The 21,598-nt window shown below is 35.0% G+C and overlaps 1 protein-coding gene across 1 annotated transcript in view; it reads left to right on the top strand.

The window, feature by feature from the left end:
- The first annotated feature begins 12,343 nt into the window (after positions 1 to 12,343).
- Positions 12,344 to 21,598, top strand: part of LOC111381335 (flowering time control protein FCA-like) — a 13,684-nt gene continuing 4,429 nt past the window's right edge. Inside the window, exons 1-9 of the mRNA XM_023005118.1 lie at positions 12,344 to 13,057; positions 13,980 to 14,050; positions 14,435 to 14,513; positions 18,550 to 18,632; positions 18,715 to 18,766; positions 18,989 to 19,056; positions 20,799 to 20,865; positions 21,094 to 21,173; positions 21,259 to 21,323. Of these exons, the coding sequence (XP_022860886.1) occupies positions 12,535 to 13,057; positions 13,980 to 14,050; positions 14,435 to 14,513; positions 18,550 to 18,632; positions 18,715 to 18,766; positions 18,989 to 19,056; positions 20,799 to 20,865; positions 21,094 to 21,173; positions 21,259 to 21,323 (1,088 nt within the window). The 5' untranslated portion in view covers positions 12,344 to 12,534. The remainder of the gene's footprint in view (positions 13,058 to 13,979; positions 14,051 to 14,434; positions 14,514 to 18,549; positions 18,633 to 18,714; positions 18,767 to 18,988; positions 19,057 to 20,798; positions 20,866 to 21,093; positions 21,174 to 21,258; positions 21,324 to 21,598) is intronic.

Genomic DNA, 21,598 nt, shown 5'->3' with positions numbered 1-21,598 from the left:
AACCCCAACCTTGAAAACCTCCACCACGCCGTCCCTGAAGTATCGTGAGGGAGATAAATTGCCGGATGTGTCCCATCATGCCAGAAAACAAGAGCTTGCCCGTATACTGGTGCCCACAAAGAGTCCAATTCCATATCTCAAGAATCAAATTCTCACGCTGTGGTTGTCAGCAAGGCTGAGACTACATCACCCTTGTCCTTTGCACCACACCAGCAATTGTAATTTTTTATTTTTGTCAATCATAATGTTCCACTTTCATCGATCAATGTTCAATTTATTTTCAATGTATTCAAAATCTTTATTGTAAGTTTTCTACAAAATTATAATCAAATTTTCTTTCGTCTCGACGCGATCGAGAAAAGGCTGAAGGTAGTCTAACGAAGCAGACTCCTACCGCACGATATTCCTTTCTGTGCCAAGAAGAAAGACACCCCGTAAAAGTTAGTATTCATAATCAGGCATACTAGTTAAAAAGATGTTGGGTCAACAAAATTTTGAATCATAGGATCATCTTCAATCTGATGTAAAATAGATCTAAATTATGATTTAGATCTCAAAAGTGGCTAAAAATCTTCCCCAATTGAGAGATGTAAGGGAAATGCAAATTTAAATTTTCATAGAAAATGTAAGAAAAGATGTAAATTTACATTTTTTATTTTTTATTTTTTATTTTTTACATTCACAAGAGGTAAAAAGTGAATTTAGATATTTCGATTGGGGAAAATTTTGAATTTAGATTCACCGAAATATAAATAAGGATGAAAAAGTGATTTTAAAAATACCAATTTATACTTAATTTATGCCAAGATTGGAGATGCTCCCACCACGACATTTGGACAACTAGTCACCATCCCCAACTCCCAAATCTAGAAACTTTAAGATTAGAAAATTTACCTGGGTAGAAGATTTAAAATTTTGCCTTTTTTGCTTCTCTATCTTCGTTGTTCTTGATTTGTGGATTATTCGATATGTTTGATAAATTGGTTTAGGTTAAATAGTGTTGTATGACGTGGTCTTTTTAGGGCTGAATATGAAAAATTAATTGAATTATCATTTTTGGAATCCAGACCAAGTAAACATGCAGAAAATTTTTTGGGTGAAAAGCTATATATAATGTGATAGTTTTCAAATGTCTTGAAACAAAAACTTGTCCCGTCTCCCCATTGTACTCGCAAACACGTTTATATTTCCGTACTTGTAAAATATGCTTGCAATTAGGTCACAAATATGTCAAGTGTGGAAAAAAAATATAATGGTGGTAATTTACCTTTACAAAATACAAACTTTCTTCCATCCTGTTGTTTATTCAACAATAATAATATAATAATTAAAAGATCATTTAAACAACACTAACTAAATCAACAATAATTTATTATCTAGACTACAAATTCTTCTAAAACACATCAACTGATACTCTGATATGAGATACTAAATGCACATTTATATAAGACAAATTAACGAGCATAGTCTGAATGATATCTTAATAAAAAAATAATAGACATTTTGTTTTTGCTGTCAATCAACTATATATAAAAAATAACAAAATATTTAAGAAGTAAGGCATATGTAATGTTAATTTAAACTCCACTTGATCAAGTATTGAACAAGTTCATTTTCTTGTCAACTCTTAAAATAAAATGATGAATCTAGTTATATATTGCGAATACATGAATACTTAGAAAATGTAGTCATATTTATTTATCACATCCAAAGAATAAATCAATTTCGTGATAACTATCCAAATTCTTAGCAATCATTTGAGATGAAATCAAAACTAGAATCTCTCCATCTTGTGTTACCTTTTTTTAAAATCAATTAAACTGTCGAAAAAAATACTTTGGTATTATTTAAATAGAGGCATTGAAAATGAACTTAAGGCATTAAATTGTTATTGAAAGAGTCATAAAATTGAAGAAAGTTTGCAATTGTATTTTGGGCATTACCATTACTATTTATACAAACACATAAAAGAAAAGTGATCAATGAAGGTATGCTATATTAAAAAATTGAAATAAGGAAGATTTGTGTAATTTTTCAAAATGAAAAAAGTCTCATAATTTGTCATAAACCTCATGAAAGGTATACGTTATTTGAAATAATGAAACAAGGAATGTTTGTCTAATTTTTGAAAGGTGTGAATGTCTTTGAAATTGTTAGAAACCTGATAGAACCCCAGTTGTTGTTGCTCAACTGTTGGAGGTCCAATTGAAATTTTGCAAATCAGTTGTAGAGTAACAGGTTAGGCCTCAAAATATGTAACAGGAATTAGCTGAATAGATTGTTGGATTGTAACTCTCAATTTTAATCAATGAATGATCAATTTATAAACTGTTTATTAGAATACTGAATGAACAGAAATGATAACAAATCTCAGACTACTCGAGATGCCCGATCTTTTCACTATTTTCTCAATACCTCACCGTATGAATGAAAATCCTAGCTCCCCTTAATATATCTATAGACAATCTACTAGCTTTCTATTACCCTTTAACTAACTAATTATGGAACACTCTAGAATAATTGATGACTTGACTGCAATTTGATTGGATAGCTATCAAAACATCGTGAAGGTCTATGTAATTTGAGCTATTTTAAGTTCACACCATGATTTTTAATTACTTTTCCACATATTAATTGAATGAAAGGTCCTTAACTTTTACTCATTATAACTTTTGTGCCCGCAATTTTTTTCATCACATTTATACTCTCATATTAATATAAGTTGTCTTTTGTTTTCGTTCGAAAATTATGTTTATTATGATGTAAAAATACTTGCTTGTCGTCTTATAAATATGCCAAAAGTAAAAACAAATACAAAATTAAGACTAAATCTTTGTCTTTCATTTTAGAGCATACAAATAATATTTTTTGATGAACAGAAGCCTTCATTCTACTCATAATCGTTTAATTTAAGTCAATCTAACGCTCAATGTCTTATGGATTTCAAGTGGTTATAAAAAACTCTCTTATGATCTTAGTGAACTTTATAGTAATATACTTATTGACAAATAATCGTAACTTTTGATTTAAATTAATCCAATGATCAATATGTAGTTCACTAAATGTGTGTTTGATTCACATTATTTTGAAAGAATGTATTTTGGAATAATAGATTGATAGACAGTATTTGGTTAAAAATGAGAAAGAATTTTAAATTTACGTGTAATATTATTTTGTTGACAAATGTGATTAAAATAATATCAAATTATTATTTAAAAATATACTTCTTCTTTTTTTGTAAAGAATGAAGTTCAAACATGAGCTTAGGTCATGTTGTAAAATCGCCAGTAAAACTTTTATGGAGAATTTACATAAATGTCACTAAATTTGAAAATGCACAAAAAATTTTGTCTTGCACAATTTTTTTTCTTTCAAAAATGTCACTTTTTCCCAACAAAATGTCCATCTTACTATTTGACACCTTTTTAGGAGCAATAAATACTAGATTTGAATGCAATTAATGGTGATGTGATTATTTATTTATCTTTATTGTTAACATTAAAGAAATGAATATTATATTGTATAATATGAATTTTTGATTAAAAAATGGGTGGAATGTGTACAAAGAACACACACATGTACGAGTTGAAATAGCTTCTTCTTCTTCTTCTTCATCCCCCTTTCATTATCAATAAGGCATGAAGGAAAGCCATTGATCAATCTCAAAGGTGAGATAGTAGAAAAGAAGTATTTTCATGTCATACTTGACTACTTTAAATATTCAATAGAACATGGTCAGAATTAATTGTACATATTTCATCTCTTATTCATTGATGTATTTTATTTTTGATATATTTTAGAAAAAGAAAAAATACCAATAATCTCAACAAAATGTGAAGGATTCCATATGTAATTCCATATTTAATGAAGCATTGAGTTATACTTTCTTTATGTGTGGGAAGATCAATTGAAGTTGTAGTTGAGAATTGATTATAACCATTAATGTTTTGCAATAAATTCCTGAAACAGTAAAACACATGATTTTTAACTTTCCCGAAATTTATGTCGTTCAACTGTTGAGCAGTTTCGTAGAAATTTTCAAGTTAGACATTTTAACTGTCGAAATCGACATTTAGTAACTGTTGGGATGGACAGAGAATTCAATTGCCGATTTTCACACTTGAAAAGCTCTCTTTTTGGTACTACATGGATCAACGTATTGTAATGCGCCAAGTTGACTTTATTAAATCCTTCGACATATGAATGTGCTGAATTCTAACTTTTTTACTCCCAACATTTCAGGTATGGCTCAGGATTTGAGATTCATCGTGTTGCATGAAGGGAACTTTGTTTACGTGGATGACAAATGAAAGTGGAGAGAGGACAAAATGACTTCCATTTTAGTGTCGAGAAGCATTACCGTAGCAGAACTTGTGTTAAAATTGAAGGACAAATTTGGTATTGTTGAACCCCGCAATGAAATCGAATTGAAGTTCAAAGTCCCGAATTTGAATATACCTCCGGCAGAGATACCCGACGATGATGACCTAAATTGGTACATATCTATTCATAAGGAGACTGCACTATGCATCACTATTATGGAAACCGAGGTCCCGAGTGTTGACATAGCCAGGGAAGCAAATTGTACAGAGAACCGGTTCGGCGGAACAGAATGTCCCCAGAGTTTAAGACATGGTAAGCTTAATCATCAGCACAGTCGGTCAAACAACGAAGCGCCCGCACCTTCAATTGACCATATCGAGGCTGCAGCATCCGTTGAGCACTTAGATAACCAGTTACATGGTACAGATGATGCTGTTATTGCTGAAATTGACCAGCCAATGTCATCACATTCCATGAGTTTGGGCATAGATGAGTGGATTACAATCGTCATTCTCGCCGAAAAGCAAATATTCTTTAGCAAGAAACAATTGTACTCAAAGATTCATGTGCTTGCTTTGCAAGAGAAGTTCCAATTTCGGGTGAGCAGGTCAAACATGAAAATGTTAACTGTTGTATGTGTGGAAGATAATTGCAAGTGGATGCTACGTGCTTCTACTATCAAGCAATCTACAATCTTCATGATCCGTAAATTCATCAACGTGTACACATGTTCCCTTGATTTTCGTCGTAACGCACATCGACATGCCACTAGTTCCGTAATTGCCGAGCACATTTTGGGGAAACTGGATACTCCATATCGATCATATGGCCCTACCGCTATTGCACGTGATATGAAACGTGAGTTCGGTGTGAAAATCAGTTACGACAAAGCTCGTAGGGGAAAGCTTCATACCTTAACTATGCTACACTGTACACCGGAAGCCAGTTTCCAGAAATTATCTTCATACTGCCACGTCGTAGGAGAGAGTAATCCGGGGACAGTAACCCACATAGAACTCGATTCTCAAAATAGGTTTCATTACTTCTTCCTAACTTTCGATGCAAGCATTCGTGGTTACATGCAATACTTGAGACCCGTTATTTGTGTTGATGGCAGTCATCTGAAGGGTTCATACAAAGTAACACTTCTACTGCAACTGCCTAAGATGGTAACAAACAGATATATTTGTTAGTATGGGGGATCGTGGATGCTGAAACCAATAAATCCTGGAAGTGGTTTATGTCCAACTTAAAAGAGCTTATAGGGGACTCCGAAGACCTCGTATTTGTTTCAGACAGGAAAAAGAGCATTGACAAAGCTATTACTCAGTTGTTTCCGTTGTCTCACCATGGTTGTTGTATCTGGCATCTCGAAAAGAACCTAATACGGCGGTACAGCAATGCAAGTGCAATACTTCTATTCAAACGAGCTGCTACGACTTATCGGGTCGAGGACTTTGAAAGACTCATGGGACAGATTCGTAGGTGAGCGTACGAGTACTTAGAGCGTGCAGGTTATTCATTTTTGGTCCCGAGCACTATTTATTGGCCACCGTTAGAACATTATGACGAACAACAACGCTGAGTCTTTGAACTCCATGTTGAGAGAAGCCCGTTCTTTACCGATAACCTGCTTGGTTAAACACATTCGGAGTACTATGCAAAAGAGGTTTTATGAACGTCAAAAAAAGGTGACTGAATGCAGTACAATATTGACGCCGAGGATGGAAAACGAGTTACGGATGACATTCGAAAGTGGAACTAGGCTTCGAGCCCATTCGTTGGCAAACAACTTAACTCAGGTTGGAATATCCAACGACGTGGACATAGTTAACTTTTCCAAAGACACTGCACATGTCGTGAGTTTCAACTAAACCGTATGCTATGTATTCATGCAACTCGTGCTGTTTGCTAAATCTTTGTATGACCTTTGCTCCCCTTATTACACATTTGAATGCTGGAGGGGTGCCTATAGCGAAGCTATATATTCTGTTGGACGTGAAGTGGACTGGGTTGTTCCCAGTTTAATTACGTTTACTCCTATTTTGCCACCATTCGTATGTCGCCATCCAGGTAGACCACCGACCCGACGTAAGCGTTCAAGACACGAGTCTGCATGGTCGAGCAAGAAATGCACTCGTTGTGCTCGTCTTGGTCATAATCGGAGCACATGTTCAAATCTCAATGTATCACAAGTTCCTTAAACGTTTTTAGTGTAATCGACGTTGTATGTTCAATGTTCCGTAGTGCACTGTACCTTATGAAATTATGTTATAAAGATTGTGATAATTACCATTTCTGGATGTTCGGCATCCTTCTGTGCACATACGAATTTCATTCCCGACTGTTTTGTTCAGCACGTACGCAACATCCCGACATGTGAAATCTCTATCCCGGCAGATGTGTTCTGGATTCCCGACAGTTGACGAAAGTGTGCACAACACTCTAAGATCAGTTTCACGTACATGGTGAACTGTAGATTCTGTGAAAAGGAAACAACGTAATTGTAACATGCTTGAAACAATATCTTTAAACACGTACTGCTAACCCTCCAAGTGTACGGTCATTCAAAATACTTGAAGGTAGTAGTCAAAACCTTGTACGAAGCACACAATATTAAATATACGATTTTCAATCGTAACAGAAATCAATTGTAAATTGGGATGTTGTCCTTTTGTCGTTGGACCGCGCGCATGATGAACCCCATTTGAAAAAGTTATCTTCAATACCCATGAAATTTATTATAATTCCTAATATCGTCATCCGCGGAGATAATTCAGCTCATGATAAATAGCATTTCATAACATCCACTAAACGTGGTGCAAAATATAGATGTAGGTTAATTTGTCGTTCCCGACATATAGAAATCTGTAATTCTCGACAGTTCGGCCAGACCGGACTATACACAAAATACACTACCCGGATTACAGCTTAGGGAGATGTTCATGCAGACATTTTGATTCTGTGTTAACCAAATTCATCCCTACAAAAGAGTGGATCGTACACTACTTATTCACTACACTCCACGATCGGCATTTCACTCGTCCTCGATAACTGAACTTTCTCCCCCGCTGTCTTTACCTGACTCGTCAGACGAGATGATAATTACCTCGTTTTGTGGGACGTACGCCAGCCCATCTTCGTCCTCGGACTCCCCTTCGTAGGCAGCATCGATCGCGAACACCGCATCAAGCACATCGTTCTGTGACAAACCATCGTCACTCCCGACATCTTCCAAGTTTGGAAAGGGAATAGGGAAAATGACTCTCCTACCCACACGAAGCTCAATTTCCTCATCGTCTGAAGAAATGTAGATTGAAAATAATGGAAAGGAACCGGAACCGACAACGGCTCATTCATGTTGAACGGTTCAGTGCTTCCTGTGGACGAATTCATTATTTTGATGTAGTAAAGTATTGATGAAATGAATTGAGAGACACAAATTCTCACAATACTATTCCACTAAGTTGTCTAGGAGTGAGAATATAGTGACACTGTATTTATAAGCAAGTTGAAGAGGAAAAGCAATTATGGTCATCATCTACCCAACAACCAAGTCCAATCTCCTTGTTAATTTGAAAAGCAATTGGTGTGATGGTTCAATAAATTTCTAGTTCCTTTATCCCCCATTTCCCCATAATTAGTAGGACATTTAACACTCTTTATTATCTTTGTACAATTCATTAAATCTACATTCGTACTGTTGAAATGTCCCTGTGCAAAATAATCTCTGCAATTGTACCATTGTTGTAATTGTAGTACTTCACAAAAATAGGATTAGATTATATTCACGCACATGTTACAAGACGAATGAAACAAAAACTAAATAGACATTAACTCCGTTGTGTAGCAGTTGCACCACGATTGTCATGCTTTGGGCACTTTTTTATTGGCTTATGATGTTAACCATGTTTAGGGTTACAAAGGCATATGCACATTACAAAAGAAGTCAATAAATTTGGAAATAAATGCAGACGTATGCCGTAGTAATGCGAGTCAAGTCCCTTCGTTGCAAACAAAGAGTTGTTGTACATAAATTTCAAATATACTTAACAGTTTCGACTAAATGCCACAAAAAATGTTTGAAGTAGATGGTACTATTACACAATACGGAAAAATATCAAATTCATCCCTGCGGGCCGTTGATAGAATATATGTCCATACAACACCTAGTAATGCTATCACATTCTTCGTCGCATCCCATGGAAGTGCACCAGAGCCTCGTTTCTTGTACCCAACTTCGTCTACACGAGCTCATATCTCTGCAACCTACGTTAAAAAATGTACCCTGAATTATAAATTTGAAACAAAATTATCTTTGAATTGCATGTGATCCTTAAGTTATGGAAAATTTCAGCTGCTAATAATTGCCATGAATTACAAGTATGACGAACCATATTTTTGAATTGCATGTGATCCTAAACTTATGGTACATTAACGTAGCTGAAATATGCCGTACATTTCGAATAACATTTTCTTATCTTTGAATTGCATGTGATCCTAAGCTTATGGTTACATTAACTGGGTTGCAAAAATTATGCCATAACTGACACATATAAAGAATTATATATATGAATTGCATGTGATCCTAGGAGTCCACTGAATTTATATTGCAACAATATGCCATGCATTCAGATTGCAACAAGTTGTTAGGTTTTTTCACAATGTAAACGTTATAACGACATTTTTTTTGTTTTGTAATTATAGTACTAGAACGTTGAATAGATAACATCCAGCATGAAAGAGTGCTAAGTATAACATAGGATTTAACGTAAATTACATATAAAAACACCACATATGTCTAACCCACTTGAAAATGAAAGAAAGTGTTACGAATCCTCACCTGATATATACAAATGGGAGGCTTGGAATAGAACAGCTATGAATGTGTTCGGAATATAACCACACCACCGAAGTTAGAAACACACATCGATAATTATTCCCTTAAGCAAAATATCTGACACGAAAGAGTGTTGAGAAATGTCAGCAACACTATGATGATCATTATTAACATAGAAGTAGATGATACGGAAAAAATGAAAAGAAGAAGCAGATGATACGGAAAAAATGAAAAGGAGCTACGGATTCGTAGCCATTCAAGTTACCATACTTATTATCAAAAATAGGAAACAAATTTAAGTAAGTGAGCATAAATGGATAGTCAACATAAGACAGTCAAGGACATGTATGCAAGTGATTTGAACGAAACAATTGTAGAGGTCAAAGTAGGTACAAAACAGTATCATACACCTTAACTATTTGACGAACACTTAAGACAATCAATGACGTCATTTTGTACATCTCAACATAGTCAACAGTATTTGAGACAATCAATGAAATGAAAGAAAATAAATATTTATCCATCCTCGTATCCCATTAAATTGAGCAACCCAAATGAAATCATCAGAAACCAAATCTTCTTTACAACGTATATTACATTAATTGACTTTTGCAGTCACGGGAATTGGCTACACCAAATATTCCCATGTATGTATGAAGTTATACATCGACATTCCATGAATATTAAATTTAATTAGATAGATACAAAATTCCACAAGCACGAGATGTTTCGATGTTCGTGTCGTCTGTCCAATACAAACAAAAGCTCAGCCACAATAACCACTAATATTTTTTTATAAGTGATGAGTATAGTAGAAGTAGGTGGTACATATAAATCACACGAAATACATCGATAAAAATTAATTTAATGTTTTTAAATACTTTCTATACATGTAACTATCAAGTTAAGATTCATAGATTGTATAAATCAAAATAAGTGGACTTATAAATTGAATAAATTGGACAATTTTTTAATTTGTAACTTATTAGTTATGAGATCCACGATTACATGGATTTTGACGATATGTATGTGAGGCCCAACTGATAAGTTGACAATTTAGAGTTTTTTCGAACAAGATCTTTGACGAATCAGTCAGCACAACTAATTTATTATTAAAAATAATTTACAATTCAAAGTAAACCCCACACGCAACCTCAGACTCAGAACAACCGGCTCCTCTCCACAACGCTGTTCTCACAATTCAAGGATGCGTCTCTCCCTCTCCCCCCCCCCTCTCCATAAGCAAGCTGTCCCTCTTTGTACTTGTGTTCGATGTGCGAAATATAAATAAGTGAAGCCTCTTATATATCGAAACAAAGAATCAGAAAAAATAAATTTAGAACGAATATTTCACATTTGCAAGACTATAGCATTTGAGCTGTGTGCAGACATAATATTCGTGGTAAACCACTGTCTAATAAAATGAACTTCAGGAGAGAAATGATGAATTCTAAACCTAGGAGGATTGCTCTCTTTGTTGAGCCTTATCCCTTCGCGTGAGTCTTTGATTTTGACTATTTTCATTTGCACATTTCTGGCACGTTTGGTGAGCGGGATTGAAGAAGGAAAAGATGCTCAAATATGATTTATCATAATGTCTAGTCCCGTCTAATATTGCATGTGTCAAGCACCTAGTTCGTGTTTAAGACCTCTTGTAGTGTTCTTGCGGGCATGACTGTCTGATCTTTTAGTTGTTTGAGTTTTTTTTTTTTTTTTTAATAGTGCTTGCTTCTTTCTTTTTGATGAATGCACCTTGACCTGAGTTAACTATGAAGCTAATTGTCTTTGCTTTGATTTTACATATGGAGAGAAAGGGAACATGAGTATCAGTTGGAGGATTTTGGTGCAAAATGCATTATTAACATGATTCTTTTACTTAATTTTCATTCGTATTTAATTGTATTTATGCTTTGAGCCAGCTGTTACTGACTTAGAATTAATTAGAGGTCCTTTAGGACAATAATTTCTTGACATTAACTTATAGTTGTTAACAGCCGAAGTTGAAAGGGTTTGTTCCTTTAGGATAGTTGGCATCTTCAACACTTTGATAATAATGGTTTGTGTATATATTAAGCTACTACGAAACATACTTACAATAAAATAATTTAAATTTTTCTATGAGGTGCCACATTTTATTATTTAACATGGAAATCTTTTTCATTTCAATCTTTCCTAAGAATTTTTTTGTAGTTTTCTTGAAGTTGGATGCTTATGACTTGATTATGTATTAGGTTTTCGTTTGGGCTGTGTGCTAATGTTTATGCTGTAAACTAAATTAATCATCTTTTCAAAAAGCTATTTACATAATTTTTTTTTCTATATTCAATTGTCAAACTGTCTATAGTTCATTGTTATGGTACACAAACACTGGAAATTGAATATTGCATTTTCATTACAATCTTCATAATGGTTTTCGAAACGTCAATAAATAATCCCCAATTCAGCCCACTACACTTAACAAATTGTTGGATGCAAAATAATAAAGGACAAAGAATATTAAAATCTGAAAGCATATTACAATCTTCATAATAGTTTTCGAAACTTCAATAAATTATCCCCAATTCAGCCCACTACACTTGACAAATTGTTGGATGCAAAATAAAAAAGGAGAAAGAATATTAAAATCTCAAAGCATATTACATGCAACTTACCGGTACAGTAGGGCAACGCAGGCAGCGGCGTGGATGGCGAGTCGACGACGACAGGCTTACACTTCAAAGAGATGTGGACTTTCGACTTTCTTCGAACTTTCGAATGCACTGGCCACAAAGAGACGAACAGAGTTGACGACGGCAGGACTTAGACTTCAAAGAAATATGGACTTCGACCTTCTTCGATCTTTAGAATGTCGGTCATAGAGAGAGGAAGAAAGGAAGAGTATGAACTAAACCCTAAAAATTGGGGTTGATTTTTTTAAAACTTTTTCCATTGGTATTGGGTCTAATTTTTTCCCCTTTTCCTTTAACTTCACACGGCAGGTTATCTACAATTTCTACACATGGGTCAAATCTCATTTAATTTTGGTACAATTTGTTCCATTATGACATGTCGGGTATTTAAGATTGGCTAGAGAGGCAAATATGTTTAAAATTGACATTCTTGCAATTTAAAAAAAAAAGTGACATATTTATAAATGCAAAGTTAAAAATTGACTATTTTGATAATTTAGACTACTTTTATTTTTGAGGTCAACTTTTAAGCTTACTCAAACGTGCATCAATACCAGTGCCCTAACTCTTCCGTATTTGGCGTTCAAAGTTCATCCTCTCCTCTGCAATTCGAAATTTCTCAACTTCATAAATAGGAACAGGCTTAGGGTGTTTCTTTTTCATTCTCTTTTCGCAATTTAATTGAATTCGATTTCACTGTCGATGGACAAATTCGATAGGCACAGAGGTGGAGAAAGATATAATAACAGCAACAATCAAGAATTTCATAACTATAGTAGTAGTAACAGACAGTCCCGAGGTCCTCCCTCCTCTCGATTCTCAGAAGGTGGCGGCGATGGTGAAGAAGGAGGTTACCGCGGTGGTGGAGGAAAGGACTATATTAGCGCGGGAAATTATCCGAGCGGCGGCGGGAGCGAAAGTCGCAGGCCGTTTGATAGTCCTCCGAGCTACCCTCATCCAGTAAGCGGTGATAGGGAATTTAGACCATTTGATGGTGGGGCCAATGGAGGATTCAGACGGGTTGGTGGTTTTGGTGTTGGACTTCGACCAATTGGTGGTGGTGGAGGGTTTCGATCTATGGGGGCTGGAGGAGGGTTTCGGCCAATGGGTAGTGGTGGTGATGGTGATGGTGGGGGGTTTGCTTCAAATAATCAACCGATGGCACCGTACACTATCTCTGGGCAAAAACGCGGGTATCCATTTTCTGGCAGAGAAAGGTCCCCAGGTATTTCTTGAGAGAACTTTTCCAATTTTTATGAAAGAGATAACTTTAGAAAAGTCAGTTTCTGAATTTGTGAGTTTTGGAGCTTTAGTTTTCCTCTCTGTGTTCCTATCTAGATGTTATTAGTTGTCTTCGTTTAACTGCATTTTGAATACTAGTCCTTGGTTGCTTTTGTTTTCTATAAGTAATTGCACTTAGGTTTGGTTTTGTATTCTTGTCGGGTGAAGTTTTGGTTCGTTAACTATGGCTAAAACTAACTGGAAAAGGGGCTCAGTATGCAGTCAACAAGAAACCATAACTATTTTTGTGATAGTATGCTGTCAACAAGAAACCATATCTATTTTTGTGATACACTTAGGGTATAATATGGCAAGATAGGTAGTAAGGTAGTTTGATTTGAAAAAGCTTGGTACCTGAGGCATCAATTAATTAAGATTTGACATACAGACCAAGGGATGGTTATCAGTTTGATGCAAATTTTAAGACTAAAGAACTTCCATCAGGTTTAGTTATTCTGGAAGAAAAGCCGGGAAAATTTGAGGAGGGAAAAAAAGAAGAACAAATTTATACCATGAGAATTTCCCTTGCTGCACTTGAAATTATTTCTCCTGGGTTTTCTTTTTTACTTTTATTTCTTCATTGAGAATCTTGACAGTATTATGCTTCTTGATTTTCTTGGTGTTATAACCACGAATATTTTAGGACATTATTTGGTAATAAGATGTCTACTTGACAGGCTACTTCATATTGTACTTTCGACATTCTCTGTACCATACGTGCTCTAAATATTATTTCTATGTTCATTAAACTGGAAATGAGTATGGAGCCATTATCTTCTAATGTGAAGCCTGATTATATGTGCTTGTCTTCATCTTGTCTTAATTTTATGTTCTTGCATTGATCATTATATATTTTACCTTCGTAGACCAATTGGATGGAACCCGTTTCGCAAAGCTTTTTGTCGGATCTGTTCCAAGGACTGCCACGGAAGAAGATGTAAGTTGGGTGTATTGATGAGATATCAGTTGATGATAAATGGAGATTCAGTTTTAAGAAATAACTTCTAATAGGATTCTTTTGTACTATTACTTTGTGTCCTTGTGTTCTATTGGATTCAGCGACGTAAATTCCATTGTTATAACAATTTCAGAAATATCTTGCTACTTCTTGTAGTTTATTAATAATGTTTCCTAGGTGCTTCTTGAAATGGAGCAAAAAATAGTGCAATACTTTAATAGCCTTTATTTCATTGAATCAAGCTTATGCATACTAACACTTACTTTCACGAAAATCTCAAGCTTTACTTGCTGAGTGTTTTTCAGTAACATGTAGACTTACCCAGTTAAGTTTATTAATAATATTTTGGTTAAATGATGTCAGATCCGACCCTTGTTTGAGGAACAAGGGAATGTTTTAGAGGTTGCTTTGATTAAGGATAAGAGAACTGGACAACAACAAGGTATGTGCAGATTCTGTGTTTTACTTGTTTTTGTGAGTATGTAAATGTCTTTTCAGGTATTTTGAGGGGGCTGAAGGGAGCAAATGTAAGCTTACGTGTCAAGTCATCTGTTTTCTCGAACCTATCTTTTCATTCATACCACCAACCAGGAGATGACGAGATTAAACATACTATAAATCATTACATGTATAGTAGTGGATGGTAGGAAGAAACCAATTCTCCTCCTGTACCTCTAGTTGTGGCGTTTAGTCAGTGACAATAATTATTTTGCTGATGAGTAGAAAGTCTGCTGTATGGAATTTGAGGCAAAAATACCCGGTTTGTCTCATGTATTGGTTTTTGAGTTTTCATGGAGGGTTCAATGCTTTTTCCTGTCCTGGTTATGTTTGAAAGGAAGTAGTTAAATTTTGGAAACTGTGATGTGCCTGAAAATGGATTATCAGCAAGTAAGGCTGATTTTTAATTTTGATTTCCCTGTGGTTTATACTTTTTCCATTGAAGCTATCGCGAAATTGCAAAACTGTCACTGTTTGAGTGATGATTGGTTTTCTTCATTGTTCAAGCTTAAGCAGTTGGCTTTAGTTGGTAATTTTTTGAGAACATGTCTTTGTTGGCTCAATTCATACTTTAGTTTTTGCATCATGATGCTTGCTTTATTTAATATTTAGAAAGATTAGTGTTTCGTTGTGATCTAATGTTTGTGTGCATTACGGTACCTTGACATCGTTTAGTTACTGATGACGAACTCTCGGGTGGCATATGGATGCAATGTGTTATGCTATTGCTTCTTTATGCTCCTATGTTCTTTACATACATTTAAATCTTTGAGATGGGTTAGCAATATGGTCTCTCTTTTAATGGGTTGTTAAGCTTGTATGCTGTTTCACTTTTAACTATCAATTATGATTCTTTAAATTCACTTGTTCCGCTGTAGTATATGCTTCTCATCCAAAAGCATAGCAATTTTGGGTTAACATATAAAGCAATATGATGGAATACGGTTTTGCAGAACCTTTTGGTTTGATGCTGAGAATATTACAGGTTTATCTATATTTTAGGTTGCTGTTGAATGTGATCTTGAACTTATTGGACAATTACAATGCTTTGAACTCAGAAATGTATGTTGTGCATGGGTTGCAATTTTTCTGTTGTTGGGCCAGCATAGGACTGGTGAAGGTTGCTCGTTGAAGCCCTAGTTTTTTGTTTGGAAAACAGCATTGTGTTTACGCTGCAATTTTTATTATATTCATCGCTGAAGTTAGGTTTTTTATGATTGCATTATGGGTTTTTATGTTAAACATTTGATGCCACGCACTTATTGACTGGATGTATTGCTAGTTCTTGGTTGATTCAATGATAGGGGGCTCCGTACATATTCCTCGTAGAATTAGTATCAAAGCTTCCAGGAGTTGGTTTTCCTGATATAACTGTTATGATTTACGTAGTTTATAACCAAAACCATGTAATCAATTATTATTTCTACAGTGTTATGATTTTGTTGGTTGGATGCAGCTTTGGTGGTGTAATGATGAAACTTGGAGTGATATGGATATCAGGACCACACACTTGGAATTTTGATTGTTGGAGCTTTTATATATTGTTGGGTATTTTTTGGTATTGTTCTTATCGTCATGCTGAAAAATATGCATGCAATAGGAGATTAAGCTGAATATTCATATGAACGTATGTTTTTGGCCAAATTAAGTTCGTTGCACACTTGAAATTCTATTGAACTAGGATCGGACATGGAAACTAGTATTAGTTTTCCATACTGTGGGTTTAATAATATAGTGGCGTTGGATACAATGACTCGTGAATTTCGACAGAAGCAACGTTTGTATGTTTGGTTTTCAATTTTGATGGTGTCTGGACCATTGATTACTATTTTCTTCTCTCTGTCTGTGTTCGTATATGATTGCAGATCTAGCTGAGTTATTGTATTATTTAAGTTTGAATACAGATATAAAGATTTGTCGCTGACTTAATTTCCCTTCCTGCTGTATTGGAAATGGTAAAGAAAGAAGCTACTTCTTTACATTGTACGGCTCTAAAATTTTGTTGGGCATATTTTGGATTTATCTTTATGGTCAATGGAGATCAACCGAGTAATTCTAACAAACACGTTATATGGATGAGATCAATTATTCGTGTGTTGGTATAGCACTCCATATGATGATATCATTAAAGGTGGACGTATCTGATTGAGATAGCTTTTAGACCGTACAGCTTATCATTTTTAATTTTGTAAACTGAGATGTAGTTGATGTACATCTCATCTCGTCTCATGCGCTATCTTCATATCTATTTTTCTTCCAAGTTTGATGTAGTCATTCTTCATCCTTATAGACAAATGTTGCTAGTTAGTTTTTAAACATGAGCACTTGATGATTTCTTCCTTGTAATAGCCATTTGTATCTTACTCAATCCAGTTGTCTCTTTTTACTCAACGTTTTACTTCTGTATTCGTTCATGGATGGAGGTGGCTTGTTGTTTGAATTGTATTTTTTTTTTTTTTTTAGTTTTGATGGGTGTGTGATATTATTATGTTTGTGTATTCTGGAGTAGGTGAATGGACCTTTTTTCTTATCAAGACAACAAATTCTATTGATCTCAAGTTTGTATGGGAAGGATAATGAGCAATTAACAAATTTTTATGGGGTGCTTTGCTTTCCTATTGTATTTCGTTGACTGTATGATTTAATATGTATAAAACCGTTTATGTTCCCAGGCTTCCTTAACTAAATTGTGATATTGTTAGTTGGTGATTCATCTATTCCCACATACAAATTCCATTTTCTTTTTTCCTGTTTTGCCAATCAATGTTAGTGAAGGCCGAGACATTTATTTATGTGGTGCAGTGCCCACATTATTTTGAACATTGGTTTTACTATAGTTCAGCCTCGTTTGTTCATGGACTACATGCAATATAGCACATATTTTTCAAGTGATTGGTCTAGTAATGGGCATACACGCTGCAGCTGTTTGTCGAATGTTTGTTGTCTTTTTGCCTTGAGGTCACACACCTCAATTGGTTTACTGTGTCTTGTTTCCGTGTATGTAGGATATCATACTAACATTTTATAAATCATGCTTTCCTTGAATCAACTTAACATCTCGGGAATTAGTCATCTAACTCTACTAATGGATTTTAAGACTGAGTAATTATGCTATTATTTTTCTTGTTGCACCATGTTCTTTGTTTTTTATTCTGACAGTTGGATGCGGTGTTCATGTCGCTTATACAGTAATAATGTTTGAGTTGGAAAATACGTTAAAGGCATAGAATATCTTGCCACGTGGTGAATATCACTGAGTTCTCTGTTGATGATTGTTGCATACCAGGAAAATTGATGATTATTTAATTTGATAATCATCTAATCATGCTCAAGGATAAGGAGTTTAAATTAGATTCTATTTTGCTTTAAGTAGTTTTTGGTACCAGCAGTCAGATGAGTTCTTCTTACATTTGTATCACTTGTACTATGAGGCTTATGTTGGTCGATATTAACAACGTTGAAGGTCTTGCTAGGTGGTGAATGACTGAATGTTTGTTTTTTTTTTCTTTTTTTTTTTTTTGGGATAGGGGTGAATGACTGAATGTTAGTGAGGAATTTTCTGTCAATGGCTTTGAAAACCGAAGAATAGTTAATGATTAGTCAATACGCTATGTTGGTAGCCCTCCTTTTGCTGCTGGTGATTAATGCATTTATGTTATGAAATTCCTTTTCTCCTTCCGCTATTCTGTTTCCTGTTTCCATTGCTTGCTCTTATGCTGTGATAGTGTAGTGCTGGTATTTGCTGTACAATAGCATTGGTCATTGGATCCTCTTAAATGAAGGATGGTATTATTTGAAGATCCAACACAGTTGAAACAGTGCAGTTTGTTTATTCAGAGATCATAAGCATCTATGAACACGTGATGTACTTATAAAAGTAATACTATTTTGAGCTTTAGCATAACTGTATCCATGTGTTATTCTCGGGTGAAGGTAGAGTATCTTGATAAAATCCGGAAACACACTTTTGACTTCTGCAGGGTGTTGCTTTGTTAAATATGCTACTTCAGAAGAAGCTGATAGAGCCATTAGAGCTTTGCATAACCAGTATACGTTACCTGGGGTGATTCTTCTCACTTCCTGCCTTGCTATACTAGTTGGCTCCCTATCTTTCTGGATTCTTTATCCATTTATAATTTTTACAGGGAGTTGGTCCTATCCAAGTCAGATATGCCGACGGGGAACGAGAACGGCTAGGTGATTTCTTATGATTTGCAGTAAATTCTAGATTTGTCAATTTATTTTTATTTTTTTCACACTTCAAGCTTCCTTTCACTCTTTTAGTTCCCTCTGTAGTGTTTCTTCTCCCTTTAACTTTTGGCTGCAAATTTTGTGGAAGATTAGCAGTTAAAGAGTTATTTACTTTCTATGAAGAGATGTTTATCTTCTTGCTCTTTTTCTTTTTCCCACCTATTGCAGGGGCGACCGAGTACAAGTTATTTGTTGGTTCTCTGAATAAACAAGCTACAGAGAAAGAAGTTGAAGAAGTATGCTCTATACACTTGTTTGAGCTTGCTTATCCCTTCTTACCTTCTATGATCTTATGGTATTGATAGCTAACTGCCTGCAACTATATGAAATGTAAAGCTAGTGCCTACCTCTTTATAAGCATTTCCCCTTTCCCATCGATATACCACCTCCATCTAGAATTGATTGTCTTTATTTGAATAGACATTGAATTTTAAGTGATGGATGGAAAATTTATTACTTTTGGTAACTTTTTATCTTTATACTTGGACTAGTGTCCTCTTCAGTTGTTCTGATCACAAGACATGGGTGCCCCTACTAGTAAGAGCACATCAACCACAATCTCAAATAGCATTTTCGTATGGAAAGATCCTACATGAAATTTGCTTTTCAAAATCATTTCTTTCTCCCATAAACATTTGATTAAGTTCACCAATGAGATTCTTGGTTGAGACGGTTCTCTCATTTTAGGTTCGGTCATTTTCGTAGTTTTGTTTGGTATTCCCAACTTTTGTGAAGCTTCCTACATTTTTTTCATACAAATCAATAAGTTCCCACACACGGAAGGGAGAACTGTATCTTGTGGATCCCGGGGGATGTTTTTTGTTCCATGCCCTATATGCATTTTTATCCACCTGTGCGTGATGGCTAGAAGGTGCTTTTTCGGGCTTGGTTACTGTAAGTTTGTAAAGACATGCCCTATCTGGGAAGAAAAGGAAAACGGTGACATAAGTGAATACTTCTTTGTTTACATTAGAATGATTGGTTGTCCATTTTCATTCCTTTCCTGCTAAATAGTATTTCCTCTGCGATCTCTTGAAGAGAAGTCTTGATCCTGAATTTTTACCTCTAGTTGTTTCTGCCGGTCCGAAGAGTGCTTTTACCATTCTTAGAGACATCCAATGGTCACCAAAACGAGTTTCACATAAAAGTACACATTTTTGCAGGGTGCTTGTTGAAAGAAATATCTATTTTAGGAGGTGAGGACTTTAATCTTAGACAACCCAAAAAGGAAATAAGGCCACTCAATTCTGGATGAAGTATTTTCCAAGGAGGGGGGAGGGGGCTGATTATTACTGAACACTGCATTAGGAGGATTGGAGATGTGCAGCAGGCATATAGAACTTATTTATCTGCAACTCATGTGTTTCAGCTAGAAAACTTATAAAGGCCATTGAGAATTTATTCTTACCATTATTTTATTGTCATCTATTTGGTGTCTCAACAATGGAATTTTTGTCATTCATAATTTTACCTGTTAATTTTTAGCTTCGCTTTAGTTTATTGGAACCTTCTTTTTTTTTTGAAGTAGCATTTATACTGATTCTAAGAGCATCTGAACTCTTTAAAAGGGAGCATTTGAACTCTTTAAAAGGGAGATGCTCTTTATTTTAAAGAGCCAAACCTTAAAATTAGGCTCCAAGGGACTCTTTAATTTAACTTTGTGGAGAGCCAAACTCACTCTCTATTTGTATTTTATCAAGATTGCATTTATTAAAATTGCAAGTTTCAACATTCCACTATTTGAATTATTCGAATTATATATTAAATATTTTAGCTTTTAACATCTAAAACAATATATTAGTTGAAAAATGAAGGAAAAAAGAACGAATGTTGGGAAAAGTAAAATAAAGAGCAAAATTGAAGAGTTTGTTTGAACGTTGACTCTTAAAATTGTGAAGATGCTCCCTATTATGACCAAGATGCTCTTTAAAAATAAAGAGCCTTGTAGATGCTCTAATACTGGTTTTTACTTTTCCAGATCTTTTTGCCCTATGGTAGAGTTGAAGATGTCTATCTTATGCGAGATGAAATGAGGCAGAGTCGTGGTATGTCTTGCATTTTCTGATATCATGTTCTAACTCAAAATTTTAAAGTCAGCCTCCCACACATAATTAGTGTTCATTCAGAATTTAGCTCTGGAAAGATTTTTATCATCTGGTGAATTCTCACTTTGCTGCAGCAGGATGTCTGAACTATTTTCTTTGATGGTATTTCACTTTTGACATTTGTTAATTTTCTGGTTCCCCCAACTTGTACTATAAAATTGTTGGAAGGATGTGGGTTTGTCAAATATGCTCATAGAGAGATGGCACAGGCGGCAATTAATTCTCTCAATGGAATATATACAATGAGAGTAAGATCACTTCATTTTCCTAGTGGTGCTTTGTTTTGGGTCTTGTCGCAAAGTCAGTGACTTATTACTCCATTTTCCGTCGTAGGGGTCTGACCAGCCATTGACTGTTCGTTTTGCTGATCCTAAGAGACCTAGACCTGGAGAATCAAGGTTTTGCTCGTGCTTTTTGATGTTTATTTCATTGTGGCTATTTGCATTTATGTTTTAGCTCTATGTTTACAAGGGCGTTGTCCATGTCTTTAGACTGTTATGCAAATTTTTCCAGTCAGAAATGACGATTTGACTTCTTGTTCATAAATTTTGATTTTTAACTAAGCCCTTTATGAATATGGATATATTTCTTCCAACATAGTTGATACCTTTTGATGGTGCGCACAGATTGTTCTTGGCTTACACCGTAACTCCTATTCAGAGTTCTATTCTTT

The sequence above is a fragment of the Olea europaea genome, unplaced genomic scaffold, assembly GCF_002742605.1.
Source record: "Olea europaea var. sylvestris unplaced genomic scaffold, O_europaea_v1 scaffold2289, whole genome shotgun sequence".
Classification (NCBI taxonomy): domain Eukaryota; kingdom Viridiplantae; phylum Streptophyta; class Magnoliopsida; order Lamiales; family Oleaceae; genus Olea; species Olea europaea.
Note: the sequence above shows the minus strand (reverse complement) of the source record. Positions and strands in the feature narration are given on the sequence as shown.